Below are 21,773 nucleotides of genomic sequence, written 5' to 3' on the forward strand. Positions count from 1 at the left end.
TTGCAGAAGTCACAGAGAAAGAAATTTCCACATTGTACAAATCAGAATAAAATTACTCTTCATGCGGCACCATACAAAAGCCAACAGAATCTGCCATTGAGTGCTTCAGCAGCATCACTGGGCGCTCAGCTCAGGCTTTGGAAATCATGGATCTGCTCCCTGTCCATTGGTGACCTCCAGTGAAATACCTTCCTGTCACATGCCTTGTTTTTCTCATCTTTTGAGTATAATACGATCCTCTCTAAAGCATCTTCATAATCCTTGCTTGGTATTTTAGCAGATGTCACACTTGTCACTGTGACAGCTGACTCAGGTGAAGCACAGGAGGGCTTTACCCAGCATTTTGCCTCCTGATTTTATTTCGCATTGCTCTGAAGATGGCAAGTCCTGCCGCCCCAACGGGGGCTTCCTCCTCTGCAGCTGTAGCCCTCCATTAGGTTATCTGCCCCATGAAAAAAAGCCCTCTGTCCATCAACATGGATGTTCTCAGCACCCGGAGGTTACGCAGACAGTACCTGGAGTCACCGGCATGGTAGCAGCAATGTAAAGAGAAGGAAAAGGAATCCATTGTTTGAAAAAAGGGTGGAAGTTGCGAGGAGTGGGCTACATAGTAAGTTTACCTGCTTTAAACCACCTTTTGGTGCAGCTGCTTCTCTTCAGTGATGTTACATACAGCTTTTCATTTTAGGTGAACAGAATCACGCCCAATGTACATTTAGGCATCTACAGCAGATAATGTAAATATGTCCTAAATAGATGTTATCGTACTAAAACCATGTGGTCTTGCAGTCTATGCGGAGCTTTCACTGAAATGATTTCTACGTGAATCTCTGAATCCCATCGTGCTCAATTTATAAGAAAATAGCCAGCATATCAGCAGGAATGAATCGGTATCTCCACTAAAGTCCAAAATAGTCTCTTGCAACAAGCCATGATGCTTAAGGTTGCAATGTTTTCCCCATTATCAGGGCATAGCCTCATCATCTCCTAAACTCAGCTACTCACTGCCATCTCCTGCCAAAGACCTTGCTCCCACCAGTCTGCTGGAGCTTATCCAGCTGACTACGCCTGTCGTGGGAAGAAACGCTCCAGGATGCGGCTTCAGTAGAGGAGCAGTAGTCTCTTCCACTGACTCCGCTGGATCTGGAAAGGGATGTTTCCACATGCTGTCAGCACCAGCCCTTTAACACTGTTGCTTCAGCTGGCTTTCGCTGAATGCCAGTGAGCTAGACAGAGAGCAAGCCCCCCGGGAACACCAAATGTCAGCACCACCCATTCCCAGTAAAGGAACGCCTGACACACATGCAGTGCCAAGGGAAAGCTCTGTGATTCTGCCCCAAGACAGCTGTCTATCATAATAAACACCAGCTCCTTCCCTTGCTCTGCTCTTCCTTCCAAATTAAATAGAAAAAGAATTATTTCACCCCCCGAAAAAAAAGGTCTTGAATTCTTGTTCAAATAGAAACATGCGTTGCCTGGGCTAGTTCAAACACTAGCCAAAATAAACAGAGGAGAAGTTGTTTATTTTCTAAACAAGTCTAAATTTATTCATTACCCTAGTAAAAAAAAGTTTGGATTACAAGTGTCTGAACAGTATAAAAGTACAAAACAGGTTCCATAGATTTCTAATACATTAATACAAAGTGCATGACTACATACAGTTCATTTTGCATTACTACCGGGAATGGAAGAGGTGGGAGGGAGTAGGGGAAGCAGTTGGCAGTTGAAATCTAGCAATAAATAAATAAATACAGAAGAGATGATCCGTATCAGAGCACATCCTACCACCAATACTGCAGCCTTAGGTGTACAGAATTACTGATGCTGAAAACACAAATTCAAATGAAAGCAGGTGTCTGCAAAACCAGCTCAGACTCTTGCTCAAGCCCTTGTTAGGCATGACCAGCCCAGTTAAGCCATTATACAAGCAAGTATCCATTATATCTATGGTTGGACTCAAAGGTCTTTTCCAACCTAAATGATTCTATTATTCTATTTGGTTGCAGATGAAAGCAAGGTAGGCAGCTTTGTCCTCCCTTCAGGATCTCAGAGACTTCAAGAAAAGCAAACTAAGACCAATGAAAGCTCTAAGCTGTAAGGCTGTGATAAGTCAAAGCCCTGTTTCCCCTGATGATCTTTCTCTCCAGAGGTTGGCTTACCCAACGGAAGGAGAGGAAAAAAAAAAGCAAAAAAAAAAAGCTTTGAGGGTAGAAGCTCCTCGTAAAACCTACACATCTTTCCCTACCTATATTTTCATTTGCTAAGCATTCCCATTTCAGGAAGTGAGATTACATGGAAGTCCAGTCCTAAGCCCTACCCACCACAGTATTATGCCAATGACTCTCACAAAAAGGAAAGCTTGTAGCAATCCATTGTAGAATATTCCAAAAAAGTAATAGTAAGAAAAATTCCCCCTCCCCCCAAAAACAGAAACAAACAAACAAAAAGCAGAATTCCCAACTTACACAAGTTAAAACCTTCATAAAAGGAACATGAAGCAATTGGGAGCTAAAACTGCAGCGTACTCTTCCAGGAAGCTGCTTCCACCCTACAGGCAAAGTGGAATTTGAAGGAGCGTCACAATGGTTGCACATGAGTTTGTCTGGGAATCCATGTACTATCTTTTGAGTGCGTATGCAAACAGCTGCCTCGATTCAGTACAGCACCATTCTTAACAGAACTTTTCATATTCAGTATTCACAAAAAGCATTGATCTGGTGGTTGTTTAAACAAACAACAAAAAAACCCCAAAACCCAAACACAGAGAAGCACTGCAGGGGAAGGATTCCAAAACAGCAAGCGTGAGTCCAGACCCCAAGGCTGCAATCAGATTATGTCCCTGGACCAGAGCCTGATTTGCTTAGCGAGGGGTTTGGTTCTATGTCAGGTCCAAAACCAGCAGGAAGCCTGGTCTGTGGTCACGTTTCAGCTGCACTGGGCCAACAGATAGCAGTTACGCAGTTTTGGCCATCATCTACACCTAACTTGGGCATCAAGAGGTTTTCTTGGTCCACCTCTAATCACCAGTCAGTTACTACATGAAGCCCAGGGTGTCTGCTGCTGGGTTAAAACGAAGTAGCCTCCCATTTCGCCATGTTCAATTCTTAGGTAAATCTTCCTCCTTAGCTAAGGAGGAGAGCTCTCCCACCCCTTCTGAAGAGCACTTTATGTTGGGGGCCTTCTCAGGTAACTACCACTTGTAGTAGAAATGTCTGCAGTTTACCAGTCTGTGTCACATAGGAGTGATGAAATATTTGTCTTTGTTACGTCAGTAGTATAGGGTGAGATCTCTACACCTTTAAAAAAATATATATTTATATAACTAGAGAGGTGACTTATAACATTTCTATGTATTAGTTCATCTTATTGACTCATACATGTCTAATGAAATATTTTCTTGGGGATTTAAGGGAGGTTACCAACCAACTTTAAAAAAAAAAAAAGCCTTACAACCACTGCTTCTTTCAATACAGGAACATGAACTACATATACTTTAATATACAAAACCCCATCCTCATATTCACTTGTGAAGCAAGTGGCGGGGGGGAGGGAAGAGGGGGGAAAGATTAGACAACCTTGCAGCAGCATTCAGCTTTGCTAAGTGTTCCATAGCATCTTAAATATTATGTACAGTCTTTCTGAAAGGATACAAACTGGCTTCAGAGTTTGTGGAATTGTAGCAGTAAAACCCAAAACAGTTCTAGGGAACAGTCTTTTGGCAGCATAGCAGGTGTCCGAAGTGAACAGTCACTTTTCTAGTATTTTTCCAGAGAATAAGAGGATTATAACCTTCTGCAGCTATCCAAGGAAGTCACCACTCCTCTTGGGTGGAGATTGCTGGAGATTGTGGTCCTTCTTGTTCTGGCTTTTCAGTGGCAGACTTTTTATTGCTACAGCAAGGTTTGAAGAGATGAGTGTCTATGAGGACTTCCCCAAAACGCCCTTTGTAAATAATTCCACAGCAGACCTTTTGCCTGGAAAAAATGGCAGGGAGAGAGACAGTTTGTGTGTTTAGAATATACAGAAATGCAAAAAATCAGTTTGACCCAAGACACTACTTTTTGGAGCCTCCAGCTCAGAGGATAGGAGGGAAAAGACTGCTCAGAAAGAGAAAACAAGTCTGCGTCTAAATCCACAACACAGCTTTGAGGAAAAAAAAGAAGAAAAAGAAGGCAAAAACCCCAACAAACCCATGTCTATACAAAACTAAGTCTCCCATTTTGCTTCCCAGAGAAGTTTCAGATACACAACCATCTGGGCTGAACTAACCTTGACTACTATGCACTTGCAAACACTATTTGAGAGGAAGCAGCAAAGTCACAACAATTTCAATAGAGCAATTAGCTAAACAAGAGATTGCTGTGTCACAACAGGCAATAAAAGATAACAAGCTCATCGGGTCCCAGAAAATCTTGTGGTTTTCCTCCCACTCCAGGTTTTTTTTTTTGTTTTTTTTTTTTTTTTTTTTTTTTACATGACTACCATCACAGGTCAACCAAATCAAATGCTATGTTTTCTGTCAAGCTGAGAGCACTGTTGTACTTGGTAACACATCACGTCTACAGAGCAGTTTTAAGACAAGACAATGACAGCCAGGAATATTATCTGCTACTCCCAAAAACATAAAAATATTTTTCAACAACTGCATTAGTATTTAGGGAACTGGAGGGAGATAGGGGGAAAATGTCTTAAACACATGGCATTTCTTTCCAAAGACAGACAGATATTGTATAATACTCTGTGACTTAAAACAATTAAGTTCAGCGGCAGCAAATTCCTGAAGAAGCAGAATCAAGCACTGTGTACGTGAAGTGAATTGCTATCTGCACAGAGTGCATGTTCTGTTGCTTTTTACCTTTTCCAATATGTGAGATCTAAAAAGGAGAAAACTGGTGTTCTGCTGGACCCGGCGCTCATCTCTGTGTCAGAGCCATCGTCAGACTGGTTACTGTAACAGGGTGACTGAGCTGGGGAGGCACTCGAAGTGGTGCTGTGGGCATCGGAATCTGTAGGGGAAAGAATAAATGCAAGAATCGGGACATGCATCCAACAACTTATCCTCTTCCTGCCTTGTAAAAGGTCGCAGGCGTATTGAGAACAGAGAGACAGACTTCTTTTAATTAACAAGAAAAACCTAACAACGACAACCCATTTTTCACTTGCCCCTGCTGATTTCAAGAGAGAAACTACCCATCAGCATTTGGGAGAGAGACCTCAGAACTGGAGGGAGTCCTTGTACACAAGGGACTGGAAAGAAGTTCAGGATCAGGCTTCCGTTCCTGGCTCTCAAACATAGCCTGTGCAGGCCATGCTTTGGACAAAGTCCTAGTCCTGCTCTGGAATCACTGGAAGATGCTTGAAGACGACGGGGATCTGTGTTTCAGACCTACTACTTTCTCTCTCACTGTAAATCTCCTTTCTTACCCATTCAGTTAACGTCTCGCAAAGCTCTTCTCATTAGTGCAATGGGTTAGGCAGTATGGAGCTTTTGCTGGATCGAGACTACAAGCTATTGAAACAGTGCAGACTCACACCTTAACAGAGGGTCTACTAGCCTACCTTGTAGTTATCATCTCTAGCACCTACAGTAACACAATCAGATTAACTATAACACATTGAATGAGGAGATACAAGCTCTTTGGGTCAGCGCCTTTACTGATTCTTTGGAGAGCTTTTCCTTCAGGCCAGGTAGGATAATTGAAAGAGAAAGAAGACTAAGTCAGTAACAGTTAAGCTGGAAGGTTTGCTTCAGAGGAAAAACCTAAAAGTACCGACATATATTTAGAGCTTAACTGCCAGATGGCTTTGTTGGAAAGCTATGAATCCAAATCTATTTGAAGAGTCTAAGGGCTAGGGGAAAGAAATCACCGAGACTGGCAGAGAAAGGTGTAAGGAAACTATACAAAGGAAACATGGCGGGGGGGGGGGCAGAAATTTAGGCTATATAGAAAGCCTGGGTTGAAAACATGTATGGAAGAAAAAGACCAATAGTGGTATCAACAGAACAGTGCTTCATGGGAAAAGAGAGCTGAAAATGACTATAGCGCATTACTGAGAGCAGAGGGAAACCTCTTCCAACTTCAGTTTCAATGAGGGTCTTTTGCCTAAGAAGTTCTTTCTAGGGACATGTCATTTAAGCGTGGGACACAAGCTACAATTGCCTACACTTTCAAGCCAGGCTCCCCACTCCCCCTCGCTGCTTCCCCACCTCTGTCTCGCAGCCCACGTGGCACACAAGCTCTCCCTCCTCATTCCGCCCCCTCCCCAAGCCCTCAGAGGATGAGCAGTTGTGAAAACAGGGAGCACCCAAATGTGTGAGCGTACAATTGAATCTAAATGGTGATTCAGCTTGGCCAGTTAACAGTAAGCTATGTTAGGGTAGGCCAAAATCTCTTTGGATCCACTTACTGTGCCGCTTGAATTCCTTTTGCAGTTTGCTGATTTGATTGCTCTTTATTCTGCTTCCAGACAGAGTTTTCATTTTCTTTGGTTTCAATGTTGTTTTAAGACTGGGTCCAGCCCTGGCGTCTACCACCTAGAACGCAGAAAATGCATGCATAATACTTCTGCATCATGCTCAGATACTGCCCTAGTCAAGGTATCTGTACTGACTTAGCTGAAGGTGTTCAAAACCAATTTAGTTAAACCAAGGCAGTTCTGTGCACTGACACTCTTTTTTTTTTTTTTTTAAGAGTCTGTAGGAAAATGCAGCAAACTAGTTTAAAAAGCACATTCAGTTCAACTTTTGCCACCTTCTTATTTTTGACAAATTCAGTTTAGTAAGACAACAGTTGTCTAAGCCAATAAAGAGTGTCTGCCAAGCATTTGCCCTGGAGTTTTTAAAAAAAAAAAAAATCATCAATTTAACTTCTGAATAAAGCTAGTGGTAATAATAACCATAGCTCTGGCTCCCCATTACCATCAAGGCTTCCTGAATAAAGATTAAAACATACACAAAGAATCCTGATCATCTTCCCAGCCCTAGGCCCAAACTGAATTAGATGTATCAAAACAGAATATATGACTGGGAATAGCTGCGAGATATTAGTCATTGTAATTATCTGACTAAGCGACATTGATTTATGTGTTGCTTAAGCAAGTCACCTTGCTTGTTCAAACTATTAAAAAAACAAAACTAAAAACAGCGACCAATTTTGGATAGAGGCCAAATTTGAAATGTTTTCAGTGTCATAAGAGAGAGACTTTTGGACAAAGTTATGAGCTTGTGAAAACAAAGAATTACAAGGTAAGTTAGTCTGTGACTCCATCCTGGGCTTGCATAATCACCATTTGCACATAAACCAAACGAAGACAGATAAGAGCCATGTAACAGGAAATACTCCAGGAAGGATTTAGAGATGCTGAGGGTGGGAAGGGCAAGTGTGGGGGAAATAGCGAATCCCAAATCCTTGCCAGCACCTCCCCTCTCTAGCATGACAGACTAAGGCAGAGACAAGTTAGTTTTGGGGTGGAGGAGAAATAAATGACTAACGTGATTCCAGTTTTTTTTGGATCCTGCTGGCAATTTTTTCCATCTTTTCACCAAAAGGACACAGGCATTGCAAATATCTCCTGAGCGGGCCTCATGGAGCCTGGTAAAAACAAAAGCAAAAATCACTTGATAGCAATTAATAAAAGCAGCCCCTCACTTGATAACAGCAAGCAGCATGAAAATTGACAGAAAAGAAGGGTTTTCAATTTCTGTTTTTCGGGCATTACAATTCATCTGGGCTGCTCAAACATTGCCATTTAAAGACCAGGTCTCACTTTCAGAAAGCACTTTTCCATATAGAAATAAAAGGTGGTGCCATCTGCCTCCAGAGGGGCACTAAAACCAACAGTCCCATCACCTTCAGTTGGTTTTGTTTAAAAAACCAAAAAACAACAGCAACAAAACCAACAAACCAACCAACCAAAACAACCAAGAACATACAGTTCCAGTGGGTTGGTTGGTTTGACTGGAGAGGGAAGGAGGAGGAATAATCATATTCCTTGAATGTGCATTTGGGAACAGACCTCAGAGATCTGACAGAAGCTTATTCAGCTCTTAACTTTCTCACAGAGCTTCAAGGATGAGTAACAAATACCACCGAACACACTCCTGCGTAAACGTAGAATAAGGTTTCAGAAACAGCATTCACTGGAATGACAGCAATACTCGCTCCCTTTAACGAGCTTTCTTCAGAAATAATCTCTACTGCTAATCCACGATAAAAAAAAAAGTATAAAGGGGATACACTGTGGAATTTTCCAGCTGTTTAAATGGGAAGACTTTGAAGCATTTATAGATGAACAGGGCAGGCTCAGATAAGCCATTATTTGCTCAGTGTTAAGACTGCATTTTTACCTTGACAAACATATTTCAGATAGTGCAAGACCAAAGGCCCTGGTATACTGCAAGCTTCTTTACTGTAGTTAACAAAAAAAAAAAAGCAATGGGCCTTCACATAGTCTTTCCACTGCCAAGGACAGTAGCCAAGAAATATGACAAGGAAAATTGTCAGCACCAGATTTATGTACAAAAAAACATGGTAAATACAAAGCACTATAAAGCTTTGGTTTTGTCCTTTCAACACTCAAAAGGAGTGTTTCTAGAAAAAGGGGAGGAGAGGGAAATATTTCTAAAGATTGCAAAAATTTACACATATGAAGTTAAGCACTTGAGACAAGAGCAGCAATACTGATATGTATATATAGTTTTTAATATGATGCATGAAATTTCCACTCAGGCCTAAGGTTTTGATGAGAGGTAATCCAACAAGACTAGAAAGAAAAAGCAGAAAGTATCTATTGACAACAGACTTTTCCACGGGAAATAATTTAATGGAAAACTACAGCATAAACAGGAGAAATTCTTATTGCCTCAGAAAAAAGTTTTGAAATAAACAAAGTAAAAAATAATTACAAGCTATCACAGAATAATTTGCTTTGCTGACAATTCAGGGACACAAATTTAGACACAAAGTTCTTAGGAAGTATTTCAAAAAAGTTAAAAGGTCACAGCAGCTAGTACAAGAAATCACTGGTATTTATAGTTTTGCTTACCAATGCTTTCAAGTAACATTACGTGCAACATTACCTAATTGGGAAGCTAATTACTTGATGCTCACTTTCCACCAGAATGGGCTTCCAATGAAAAGTTTTAATAACATCTTGATATGCCCTATTTGAACAAAGGCACCAATACCTGAAACAAGGTACTGTGCATAAGCCCTGCTGGAAGTGCTAAATATTTACACATCAAGTTTTGTTTAACATTCTTGAATCTTCAGAGCCACAGAAAACCTCCGCGGACCTGTGCTGTTTACTGACTTGTGTGGGAATTTATACCCCTAAGCAACATGTGCAAAACGCTCAGCCTGAGAGGGGTCTAAATCCCTGCACATGCTGTGAGGTGGGAGAGGCATGAGCCTGACCCTTTGCTGCTAGGAACTACAGCAGCTCTCCCCTGGCAGCAACAGCAGACCGACAATCAAACGGTACCGTACACAGCAGCAGAGGATCCAGCCCCCCCTGGCCTGGCCAGGAAAGCTGTGAGGAAGCTGAAGCCAGCCTCCCCCCCCCAACCTACTCCTTCAGCCTCTCAGAGCAAGCGGGACAGCACGTCAGGTTTGTGGCCCTGAGATCAACACCATGACTGACCACAATGTTGACGGAAGAAAGAATCTTACCCAAAACAATTCTGGAAATCCTTTTCATAACGTTTGCTGTCAGTGAAACGAGAACTGGAAGACTTAGCTCTGCAAATACAGCAGCCCTCTATACTCCGATACATCTTCGGTTTGTGAAAGCCAAACATCTTTTCCTCCTAGCTGTAGCCTGTGAAAACAAACAGGAACTGGTGTTACTTATCACTGTTAGATACTGAAAGAAAAACTTGGGCAATTCACTGGGCAAACCAAAAGTAAATTATAGTTCAGGATGGGAAACTGCTAGATTAGGCCATAGCTCTACCCTGTGTTGCCCCAGAAGAGCAGATGCACCTAGAACACACTTTCTTATTAAAAGAAATAATTAACAACAGCTGGAATATTAAGCAATACCCAGCAGGACTCATGACAAGCTCACTTACTGCACAATTCTACTCTAAGGGCACATCTACAACCGCACAACCCAGAGGTGTGAATGCAGCTGACTTGGCTCATGAAAGCCCAAGGGATGTGGCACAACAGGCTGCAGGACAGGCTGTGTGAACCTGCCCCAGCCCCTGGATAAGGAGCTGGCAGCGGAACCCTGGGTCACCTGAACTACCTGTCATCATCACCGGTGTTTGTTGGAAACATCCCTGCCAAACTTTGTTGAAAGTGAGTAGGAGTCATACCTCTAGGCTGTAGGGCAGACATACCTGAAAAGCCGCTCTAAAAACAGCAGGGTGGAGTGCCACCCAGCCCTCAATGGCCACGTCTGCACCGCAGGACCCAGGAGCACTTCTTGACTCTCAGGCTTGGGTGAGCATCCCAGCCACATCCCAGCTCCGTGTCAGCACAGGCTCAGTTCTCGCCCTCCCCGCCCTGCTTTCCATGGGAAGGAAACCCAGCTGGAAAAGGGCTGGGGAGCAGGACCCTGGGGCGCATTTCAGCATGTGCCTACCACACATCCCAGCCACCGACAGTAACGCTGGAGCAAAAGGTACTCCATTTACAGGGAAGTTGTTTCTTCTTAACCACCAGCTCTGCAAACTCAGCACCGTCTCAGAAAGCCAAAAGCCATGCTGCTCTTAGAGGTCTGCCTATCCTTTGCAGTACACCTGGGCTGGGATTTGCTATCAGAGCAGGTAACATCCAGTGGAGGTGTTTTCCAGGCAGAAACTTTTAAAGTTGGTTACAAAATCCACAAAGTGGATTTACTGCAGTCACCACAACAAAGACCCCTTCAAGACATGATGTCCCCGCCACCAAATCAGTTCTCCCCAGGCACCAGTTACTCCCCAGTGCAGACTCCTGTGAGGCACAGTCTGGCACGGCATGAGAAGCTGTCAGAGCAAACAGAGCTCCCACAGCGCCTCAAAAAAACAAACCAACAACTGAGCAAAGCCGGTGCTTTCCTGGCGCTGGGCCTGGACACACAGCAAGTCCTCACAGGCCACACAGCATCTGTCTTACAACACAGGTGGGGACCGTTCCAAGACGTTCGCCCTTCAACAGACCACAGTGCAAGGTTTGCCTCAGCCACCTCTGCTGCTTCTTATCATACACTAACTGTTCGAGAGGGGACAGGCCACCGGCTGCAGGAAGCTCCATGAGAACGGGTTCCCACCGCGGAGAACTTCTGCTTTTAAAAAATTAAAAGTAGACAGAGCCATGCAAATAACACAAGATTTCCCCCTCTTCCCTTAACAAAAGGTGAAGTTTTTATATTCTTGTAGAAGCCAACAGAAAACTACCTCTCCTCCCCACAAATACTACTGAAAGACCCAGTAGCTCAGGCAGGACTTTGGGGAGAGCAGCAACTCCATCACTTCTGGGCAAATCTGGCAAGAGGGAACTCCCAGTCACTTCTCAGTCCCAGGGACTGCCAAGTCCCAGCAACCCAACTCAGGTTACTGGTGAATGTATGTGGCATAGGGATCTGTCCCCAAATCTTCCACCTGCAGGAAGGTAAGGGACATAATTCTAATATCCTCCAGGGGGACAGAGAAAATTAACCTGAAATCTTCAGTCTACAGCACCAGGACTTGCAACATAATTACAACAATAAAATAATTTGAAAAGCAGCTTCAGATGAGGTCAAAAACATGCTTCCACAAAACGGCCATACCGTGGTAGCATCATGCTTACCTTACTGACAGACAGAGATTGCACGCGAGGGGAAAGAGATCCTGTGCATTTTTGCAGGACCACAGCAAAAGCTAGTGAACCACCCAGGCCTAGTCGCAGTCCTCCACACAGGGGTAAAAACACAACCCCCCCCAGCGGGGAAGATCAGAGCCTGACAGCCATGCAAAATAAACACACAAGGTTCTGCACAAGGTTCCCAGGCTCCTGAGAACAACAGAAAAGCAAAAATTCTATCTAATATTGTTGGTTAATACTCTCACACAAAATCCATTAAGGAACCCGTATCCAGCTGAAAGCGTTCACGTTTACATTTCAGTCTAGCATACTATAATACAAGACCACTTGGTGCCCACTGAGGTTGTGTCTCCTTGCCATTATTACTGCACAAACACGTAGAAAGACAAGTCAACTCTCCAAAAACCTTGTCTTGACCAAACCCCTCGCAGAGCCTGTTGACAGCAAGGGACTAATTAAGAGAGAGATGGAAAGGACAAGTCTTCCCTCCCCTCCTGTCCCAACTCATGCTGTTTGCCACAGGCTTGAGGTGCAGTATTCCTTTCTTCTTCGTGCACATTTACAGCACAAGGAGCTCACCTAGGGCTGGGTTCTCGCAAGGACGATTTGTGCAAATATCCAGCAAAGTCACCCCAAACGCTGCCAGGCTTCTCAGGAGACTCACTGCTCCCTCTATTAGCACAGCATTTGCCTGAAGGCCAGGAGCAGCTGTAGTAAGTAAAAGAAGGTATCCAACTAGCGGCCTGCTGAATGGGTTTGTTGAGAGATGGTTGGAGTCGGAACCACTCTCTGCTTCTGCTTAGGTACGTTTTCAGGGACATGTAGCAAATGAACTTGAATGCACAGCCAAATCGGGTTAGCATCCCTGGACTGTCAAGACAAATAAACAACAGTGTCTAGGCAAACACTTAAGCGTATGTATTTTGTTTCTTAGCATCTGATGTGCTTCTTCAAGAAACAGTCTCTTGAGCACGCTGTGTTTAACAAGCCCCTGGAGACCCAATGGCATGTTCACCTGGGAATTTCCAACTACCAAACAGCAATTTTAGATTTTGCTTGACTTCCCCAACATTAAGTCTGTGGCCTGGTGCTTTTCTTTAGCAAGTCAAAGACTGACTGCAGACACAAAACTTAAGCAGCAAGAATATCTTGACCTTTGCAGGGCAAGACACAGAACTGATCTCAACAATTTGATTTACTTTCTAACTTGGTTTCTCTCAGAAATCCAGGCGCTGATTGAGATGATTTCTGTCACCAGCTGGTATTTATACCACAGTAGAACAAGATGCATGTTTTACAATTAATCTTCTGGCAAAGGCTGGCATCAGACACATATATTCTGAAAATATTGTGTTTTGCATCGTTGCTGCCATTCTCACAGGAGCAGCCTTTCAACAGTCTTTCAATAGAAGGGAAACTAGTGCCATCTGTTTCCCACTTGATGAATGGTCAGCAACGGTATTACCATATATCATGCCTGAATGGGGAAGAGCTAGTAGCAAAACCACAAGTAAAACAGATTTCTCTGACAACTGCATCGAAGTGCAGTTATAAATGGAAGGCGTCAGTCCAGTTACACATTTAATCCTAAACAGTTGCCATTTGACCATTATACACTAAATATTCTGTCAGCTGGAGAGCTTAATAGCTAATACAGAAGCATTTGAGCCTAGAAGTACTTATCAGCACTGCTAAACTTAAAGCTCTCTGTCTCAGCTTCCATTCTAAACTGTAATTGTGTGTCTAGTGCCGGAGTTGACACTACATTTCTATAGACTTAAGTGTACTTAGAAGTACATATGACTGGGCTCTTTAAAAGGTTTAACTGGAAACCTTTGCAATTTAGATCTCAAATTAGAACCAGGGAGTTAGACTGCCAGCTACTGTAACGCCTGCATCTTAGCTGTGGAAGTTTAACCACGTGAAATTTGGGACAGATAAAAAGATGGCAAGTAGGAATGTAGCTCCACGGAAGCAAAAAAAGCATTACACAAGATAATTTCATCAAATTTAAGCATGTTACTGAAATACATGACTTCTTTTAAATCAGCAGTTACACACAAGTGAAAGGGGCAGCTCACCAGCAAAGAATCAGAAATCCTAGCGGAGCATATTTGTCATTCTGCAGAAATGGAGATTTACCTGCACTGGTAAGGCAGCAGTATTCCACCAGGTCAGGGGAAAAGTGGTCCTCCTCCTCCTCCTCCCTGGTCCCCCTGCAAAAGGAGAAGTTGCTATTCCCCAAGTTCTGCTTTAAGCAACTGCTTTAGCAACTTGAACGGACTTGGAAAAGACTGCAGGAACAAGTCCTCTCCATCCCTCCGCCCTCTCATTTTTGCAAAAGCAGCATCAAAAATAGAGACTTGTCTTGCAAAAAATTTGGAGTCAAGCAGAGAACAGTAAAGTAGGTGGGGAATAAAAAAAACCCACAACCTGCTTATTACATTTGTGAAAGGCTGGTACAAAGCAGCATGCATCACACATGTGAAAATGGTTTCATGCTTTCGTTACCTGTCAGGACTAGAATTTGGTGCTTAGTTTTCTTCACAAAATTTAATGTGATGATCTAAATTAAAAGGAGGTATTGCTTCAGATGCTCATTAAGCTTTCAAGTTAGGGAAGAACTTCTGAACTCTTTTAGATTTTTCAAATAAGAAAAGCTGAGCCACTTTCATTTGCCTTTCCAGATTCCTTCTGATCACCCAAGAAGAATGAAAACCTTTTATAATAGAAAGGAAGGAATTCCTAGAAGGCGGGCATGTCTCCCTTTGTAACACAATTATCAGGCCAGTCGGAAGGAACATGCTCACCTGCTTCTTGCAAAGCTGAAAGAGAAACATTCCCTGGGGTTATGGGAGAGCAGAGGGATGCCAGTCCAACTACTCAATACCTTCCTCTCTTCCCATCTCCTCACTCTGACCCTGAAGCATTCTACTCACCCTTTGTGCAACCCAAAACTGCCAGTATGTTGTCAGAGAGGAGGACAATCACTGCAAGTAATTTGATTTCCCCTTCTGTGTACAAAACAGCCTTGGTAGAGCCTCCCTGAAATTAGGCTACAGAAAAATACGGTCTAGCCTACATATGTTGATGCAGCCAGTTCCTGTCAGTAAAACTTTCACAATGCTCATCTCTACAGCTTTTCATTGGAACTAAGAAACATAGCCAAAACAGGACATTTTTTTTCTTCTAAAGTAAAAGAAACAAACGCCTTAATATAGAAAGGATATACGTGCTCTGGCTTTTACATCTGCAAGCACATACACCCAGGCACATGCACACACACGAAAAAGGCTTCCAGAGCTGTCTGTGGCGCCAGCAGCAGAGTTGCTTGTCTCGCTAATAAATTCTTAGGCCTGTCCCTCTGCTGAAATAAACTGCAATACCTCTACTGAAAATCAACTGTAGGACAGAGAACTGTACATCAACAGGGGAGCTGATCTGTATCAGAGACTCAATGTAAACATACCTCCTCCCTGAGTTTACATGCTGCAAAAAGAAACTTTGGAATAGAAGTTAAAATTGGACCCCAGAAAACCGTATTTTAACATGCCCAAAGCCAGAATGCTCCAAGGAAGTAAGAGACTGAGCTAACTGGAGTCATCTGAAGATGCAACTTCAGTATTTGCAAAAACATTTTTTATGTTGTCATCTGTCCTTATAGCTCAAAACAGAGTGACTTATTTCCAACAACCCTAACCTTAGAATTGTGCGTACTGTACACTCTTCTGGTCCCCTTATATCCTCAGATTTTCCTTCCACTTCCCTTCTTCTCCCCACCCAAAACAACTTTACTTGGAGGAAAGCTGTATTTGGCCACTGCAGCCCAAGCACATCTGAATGAAACAGCACCCTGTGGAGTTTTCACATGATGAGCTGAGCAAAACCAGTAAAAGGTCAAAACTACATCTTCAGGAATCTTTCCTCTGCCAAAATAAGTAACTTTTTGCTGGTAGTTGTCCGCAGCTACCGTTGTGTGCTCAGTGCTGCAGTGAAATCTTAGCACACGGGATGCAACTGGCAGCAATTACCAAGCACGTCTCAAAAATCAAACTGGACGTTTCTTTCCCATGTTTGAGCCTCCACAGCATTCTGGCTGGGTCACAAGCTCATCTCAGTGCAGTTTTCAGAAGCAGTCAAGTCACAAAGGAGCCTACTTACCTGCTGATCTTCAGTGGGAAATAACTACCTAACCCATTTAGACAAGAGGAATGAAAGGCTAAGCCACTTGGGTGTTCCTCTGAACTGCCATGCGGTTAGTGCTCCAGAAGGGAGAGGCCAAAGCATGAAAACAGTCATCGGTAAGATTTGCATAGAGGGGGGGAAGAAAAAAAAAATCCCAAACCTGTCCCACCTGCAGACATTCCATCTTGAAAGAGGACACCACCCGCCCCCCCAAACTCCTGTTGCATAACTAACACCACCCTCAGCCTGATCAGGAGCCCTGCGAGGAAAACCCGGGATGTTCTCAAGCAAGTGCTGGAGTTCAGCCTGCGATGCTTATCTGAGTACAGTCACTGCAGCTGTTATGATGCTGTTTGCAACCACCTGCTACTGAAAAAGCATCACAGACACTTGAAATCATGAGACAGTCAACACTTTTGGGAGGGGTTTCTGGGGCACCTTTTTTTTTTTTTTTTAAAGAGGTTAACATACCTGATGGGGATTTGAACAGAAGTAGTAGTAATTATTTAGCAGAATAGCTGAAGTGACTTCTTTAAAAAGGATACATTTCCATGTACTTAAGTAATATTACTGGTCATTTCACTTGGACTTTGGACTGAGCACGTTCTACAGAAATGCAAAGGCTTGAGTCACAAAATGGAGTCCCGCCCATGCATTCTGCTTAACCACTCAGTTTTCAGGCCCCAGCTCACTAGCTGCTTCTTTCTGTTAAAAAACAAGTGCTAGAAGGGGTGCAAGTCTGAAGGAGAAGTCAGTTGTCAAGTAGGACCGTGCATGTCATTCATCTCGTTATGACAGAGGTACAAAGCACCAGGTGTTAAGAATCAATGCAAAGCAGAGAGTTTGGTGACACAGAAAGAGCTGTTCAGCATGAGTAAGAGAACAAACCGTCACAGTTTTTATGTTCTTTATTTTTAACCTGTGTGAATTTATCAGGTCTTTTAACATCATCATCTTCTAAGAAGTCAGTGATGTTTTCTTTTTAAAGGGAAGACTGCAAACATAAGCAATTAGCTCCTCTCTGAGAATCTCCGGGCTGGGAGAGAAGCAAGGAGGAATTTTTCCCAGAGGCTCTGGCACTCAATCCCACCTACTTTCAGTGGGAGCTGGATGCTGCATGCCTGTGGGTGTGTTTGAAAATCCCACGACTTGTTACTTGCCGATTCTCTCCCAGGGAACACAGATCCCAAGAAACGTGGAATTTACCTGGGTGCGAAAGGAGTTCAGTGTCCACTAGTGTCAGCAGAAAGGCCTCCAGTTCACTGTCTGCCTCTACACTGCAGAGTTCGTGCAATCTTTTTATTAAAAAAAAAGCTGTAAACTACACAGCGAATCTGGCTATGTGCAGACTGGGGAGAAGGGGGTTTCCACAGTATACACCCTGCACATGACTGACAGAAACAGTCTCACTTTTGGAAGCAGGCACACAGTAGTAAAGGGGTTTGCTGAGGAACCACCACCCTCCCGCCTTGCCTTGTAAAAGGGTTAAGCAGATGCCTCCACGGCTGTCAACCTACCACCTTCCTCCAGCGCCAAACTAAAATTCAAAATGAAAAAGAGCGCATTACAATTAGGTTGTGCTCAAGCACGCTACTCGGCCTCCACCGCAAATGCGATGCTGTTGAAGTTCGGGGCTCAAATTCAGGACCCTGGGCCTCCTCCTCTCCTCTGCCCCCCCGCCAGGGGAGGGCGGCGGGGCCCTGCCTCCAGCCCAGCCGAGCCACGCGTGCTTCAGGCTCACAGCCGCAGGTTGCGGGGCAGCGTCCCGCGCCAGCTGCCTGCACAACTACAGCGCCGGGGCACAGCTCCAAACTTGTCTGCAGTTGTAACGATTAGTGAATAATTTGGGCCCAAAGGAGCGCCCGTCAGCTGACGGGCACACGGCCCTTCGCAGGAGGAGCCGGGGGGAGCCGCCGGGGCGGCCCGGGCGGGCAGGCTGCAGCCCCGCTCAGGCACAGCCGCGGCAGCAACCGGTTCCGCAGCCCCCTTTAAATCCCTCCAGCTGCACGCGCCCGGAGACGGGCGCACGGGGGGGGGGGGGGGGGGGAACGGACGGCAACTTTCGTCTCGTGAAAGGGAGAGCGCACCGGGAGCGCTTCCCCGCCCCGAAACGGCAAGTTTTTTTAAAAAAAAACAATGAAATAACAGTGATAAAAGACGCCCGAAAAGGCAGAGTCCGGTGGCGCCGCTCCCGCGGCCCCGGGGCAGTGGCGGTGCGGGGGGCGGCCGCTTTCCGCCCAGCACCGCGTGGCAGCGCCGGCCCCGGGCACGGCGGGGCGCCCGGCTGCCGCCCGTGACGGCCGGCGGGGCGCGGGCTCGCTCGGCGGCTGGGGGCCGCGGCGGGCGGCGGCGCCGGGAACAAAGACACCCCCCCCCCCTCCCGGGGCGGCCGACCTACTTTCGCGGGCGGCCCCGCCGGCCAGGTGGAGCCGCGGGAGCACGCAGGCGGGCGGCCCCGGCCCCGGCCCCCCCGCCGCGGGGCGGCCAGGCGTTCAACTTGCCGAAAGGCGAATGAAATTCAAAATAAATCGAAGCAGCGCAGGAAGGGGAAGGCGGCGCCCCGGGGAGGAAAGCCCCGAGCGCGGGGGTGGGCGCTGCCAGGCGGCCCCCGCGCTGCAAACACCGCCCCACCACGCGGTCTCGGTGCAGCCGCCCCATCCGGCACCGGTGTGTGTGTGCGGGGCAGCGGCGGGAAGCGGGGTCCGAGCCGCCGCAGCCCCACCGGGCACCCCGACCCCTGCCCCGGCAGGGTGACGGCCGCCTCCCGCCGCCCCCCGCCCCGATCCCGTCCCGTCCCCCCGCCGCTCCGCGCTGTTTCCTCATGGCTCGGCCCTGACGTAATTCAAACATGGCAACAGTTGCACTTCAAAGGGCCGTCGCAGACCTCCCAGCAACGCGGGCACGCCGCGGCGGGGGCGACACGGACCCCCGGCCCTGCGGCAGCCCCGGGGCGGCCGGCGGTGCTCGCCCCCTCGCCCGCCCGCGCCGCGCGCGCAGCGCGGTACCGAGGGGAGCGCGCGTGCATCCAAAGTTTCACCGCCCCTCAAAGTCCTCCAAACCCGGCAGCCAGCCGCTACCCAGCGCCGTCCCCCGCGGGACAAGTTTTACCCCACCGACACCCCCCCCCCCCCCCGCCGGGGCCGAGCCCCCCCCCGAGCAGCGCGTTCCCCCGGCGCGCCGGGGAGCCGCGGCGCCCGCCGCACACGCGAGCCCTTTGTTTTCCCTGCAGCCGGGCGCTGCCTACGTGCCGCGCCGGGGGCACGCCGCCCGCCCCGCGCGCACCCGCCCGCCCCGCGCGCGGCCCGCGGAAGCCAGGCGCTGGGAGCTGCCGGGCGGCGGCACCGCGCTGCGGAGGGCGACCTTCGCTCGCGCTCCGCCGCCAGAGCGGCGAGACGCCGTCGCCGCCCCGTCCCGCCGCGCACCGGGCCGGTGGCGGGGCGCCCGCCGAGGCGGGGAAGGCCCCACGCCGCCACCCGTGCGACCGGCAGCACGTGTCGCGCCAGCCCGCACGTTTCCCCCGCTCTCGGGGCGGGCACAGACCCCGGCCCCCCCGCCGATGCTAGCGACGACTCGAAACGAAAACAACTGCCCCCTCTCCCCCCGCGAGACCCGGGGGGGAGGCAGGGAGGGATGGCGGCCACCACCGTGCCCCCCGCCGGCTCCAACTCGTGCGCGCCGGCGCTACAGGTGCGCGGTGCGGGGCCGCACCTGCGCCAGCCGCTCCGCAGCGGCGAGAGGCACGGCCGGCGGGGCCCGCAGCCCGCGTGGCGAGGCTGGGCGGCCGCGGCCCGGGAAGGGCGCCGTGCAGCCCGGCACCGCCAGGCAGCCCGGCTCCCCTAACCCGCTGCGCAGCTGGGGGCCGCTTTTGGAGCGAAATCGTCGGGAACCCGGCTGCCCTCCCTCCTTGGGACTCGGGGCTTTAACCGTACTTTGGCGGGGGGAAAGTCAGAGTTCTCGGGACGGGTCCGCGACAAGGCGGAGGCGTTCCTCCCCGCCAGCACCTCCTTTAAACTCCACTGATTGAAGAAAAGGGGGAAAACGCCGCGCACAGGAGCCATGCGTGTCAAACTGTTTCAGGCGGCAAAGTCTTTTCGCCGCGGCAGAACTGAAGGCAGGCTCCGGGAGTAACTCGTACTTCGCAGGAACCACCGCCTGCTGCAACAAAAACCCCAACACCACACACAAGAAAACCCCAAACAACAAAAAAAAACCCGGTTTAAACCTCCCGTTCCGCCTCGGCTGTACTTTTCTTCCCTCCCGCCCGAGCAGAAAGAAGCAGCCGCCACTCACCGCTCTGCTGTGCCCGCCAACAGACGCGCCGTGCCGTGCCGTGCGGGGCGAAGGCGGCGGCTGCGCGCCCGGCCCGTCCCTCTCCGCGCTCTGCCGGCCAGCGCGGGCGGGCGCGCGAGCCCGCGCCCCCCCGTCACTCCTCCCCTCGGCGCCCGCCGCTCTGCGCACGCGCCGTTCCCACGGCCCCATTCTCCTCAATCGAGCCCTCTCGCGTTGCGCGCCCCATTGTCCTTTTAAGGGAGAAAGGCCGCGCGGGAAGCCTGGGAGGAGGGAGGTGTTGCCCATTGTGACGACGGAGATGACTTCACGCACGCGGCCCGCTCCCCCGCCCCGCCCCCGGCCGGCGGTGGGCGGGCCCCGGCCCCGGCCCCGGCCCCCGCGGGCCCGTCCCGGGCACCTGCCCGCCCGCCCGCCGCCGGCGCCCCGCAGCGCCCGGCAGCCCGCCTGCCCGCGGCGCCCCGCAGGCCGCCAGCCGAAACGAACGCGCCGCGTCGCAGCCGGGCGCTGCGGGGGCACCGGTCGCTCTGCAGCGGCGCTGCCGCCGTAACGGGCGCCTCGCCGCGCGCTGGCACGGCGCTGAACCGCGGCGCGCTCCGGGAGCGAGAGGGGAAGTTTTTTGTTGGTCTCGGGTTGGTTTTTTTTTTTTTTTTTTTCCACGTGGGGTTCGTTTTAACGTGCTTGAAGAATCGTCGGTGGCTCGTGCAATTTTTCCTGCTGCGTCAGAACGAGCGATTTAAAAACGCGCATCGTCGCAACCTTCGGTGCACGCTTTTTGTGCAACTTGGGAAGAGCTGCCTCACGCAACAGCTGGGGGGTTATGTTGAAATAGATTTCCTTTAACAACTAACTAACTGTGTCGGAAGGGTTAGCGTGGGATACGCAAGGTAGCAGGCCGGCCCTTCCGACGGAGCACCATTATTGCAGCCTCTTAACTGGAATAAAACCACAAGCTGCTCCCTCCCAGGCTTACGCGCGAACCAAGCCCCAAATGCTGAATGCCTTCTTGCAAACTATTTAAAAGATAAAAAGTTTCCCACAGAATCGACAGCAGCTCAGGCACAGCGTGCAGTTGTTGTTGTTGTTTAATACTCAAAAATATTAAAATAATGGGCATGAGTGTTTCTATAATGAGTGATTTTATCTTGATAGTGACCTTTCCAGTCTAAGCCTAATTTAGGCACAGATTTAGCAACTCACCGAGAACGCTTGCTGAAATGATCCTTTTGCTTCCAGCAGCAGCGCTAGCCAACCTCGGGGGATTTCCTTGAGAGCAGGACAGGCTACTTTTCCTTACTGAAAAAGGAGGTCCGAGCACCTCACATCATCTCCACTTGCTGGTAAATCCTTGGCAATTCTACACCGTTTCCTTCCTCAGTGCTGCAAAACCAGTCCATTTGGGCACCAAGCGCAGGAGGGTTTCTCACAAGGCAGTTTCCAGGTTTATCTGTGAGGTGGTTTTTGGTTTGGTTTTTTTTTTTTTTTAATGATCATAGCGTGCTGCCTTTG

At 48.2% G+C, this 21,773-nt stretch overlaps 1 protein-coding gene across 2 annotated transcripts; it reads right to left on the reverse strand.

Annotated features, from left to right (window-relative positions):
• Positions 1-1,602: 1,602 nt before the first annotated feature.
• SINHCAF (SIN3-HDAC complex associated factor) lies at positions 1,603-20,386 on the reverse strand. 2 transcript variants are annotated; one of them, XM_082308097.1, is made up of 7 exons: positions 20,268-20,386; positions 13,935-14,008; positions 9,672-9,819; positions 7,493-7,592; positions 6,409-6,535; positions 4,856-5,006; positions 1,603-3,974 (listed from the first exon to the last, which is right to left on the reverse strand). In XM_082308097.1, exons 3-7 carry the CDS (start codon positions 9,797-9,799, stop codon positions 3,812-3,814), a joined length of 669 nt encoding a protein of 222 aa, XP_082164223.1. In that variant the 5' UTR covers positions 9,800-9,819; positions 13,935-14,008; positions 20,268-20,386; the 3' UTR covers positions 1,603-3,811. The 2 variants fall into 2 exon arrangements, with proteins under 2 accessions (XP_082164223.1, XP_082164224.1); XM_082308098.1 differs by lacking the exon at positions 13,935-14,008 and having other exon boundaries at positions 20,268-20,346.
• Between the last annotated feature and the right edge of the window lie 1,387 nt (positions 20,387-21,773).

Source organism: Platalea leucorodia (assembly GCF_965183815.1).
Source record: "Platalea leucorodia genome assembly, chromosome: 4".
Classification (NCBI taxonomy): domain Eukaryota; kingdom Metazoa; phylum Chordata; class Aves; order Pelecaniformes; family Threskiornithidae; genus Platalea; species Platalea leucorodia.

Coding starts and splice junctions, on each gene's coding strand:
- SINHCAF (XM_082308097.1), bottom strand. CDS start 9,799: ATGTTTGGCTTTCACAAACCGAAGATGTATCGGAGTATAGAGGGCTGC. Junction 7,593..9,671: donor GATTTCCAGAATTGTTTTGG/GTAAGATTCTTT, acceptor TGTTTTTACCAG/GCTCCATGAGGCCCGCTCAG. Junction 5,007..6,408: donor AAAGGAATTCAAGCGGCACA/GTAAGTGGATCC, acceptor TTTCCCCTACAG/ATTCCGATGCCCACAGCACC.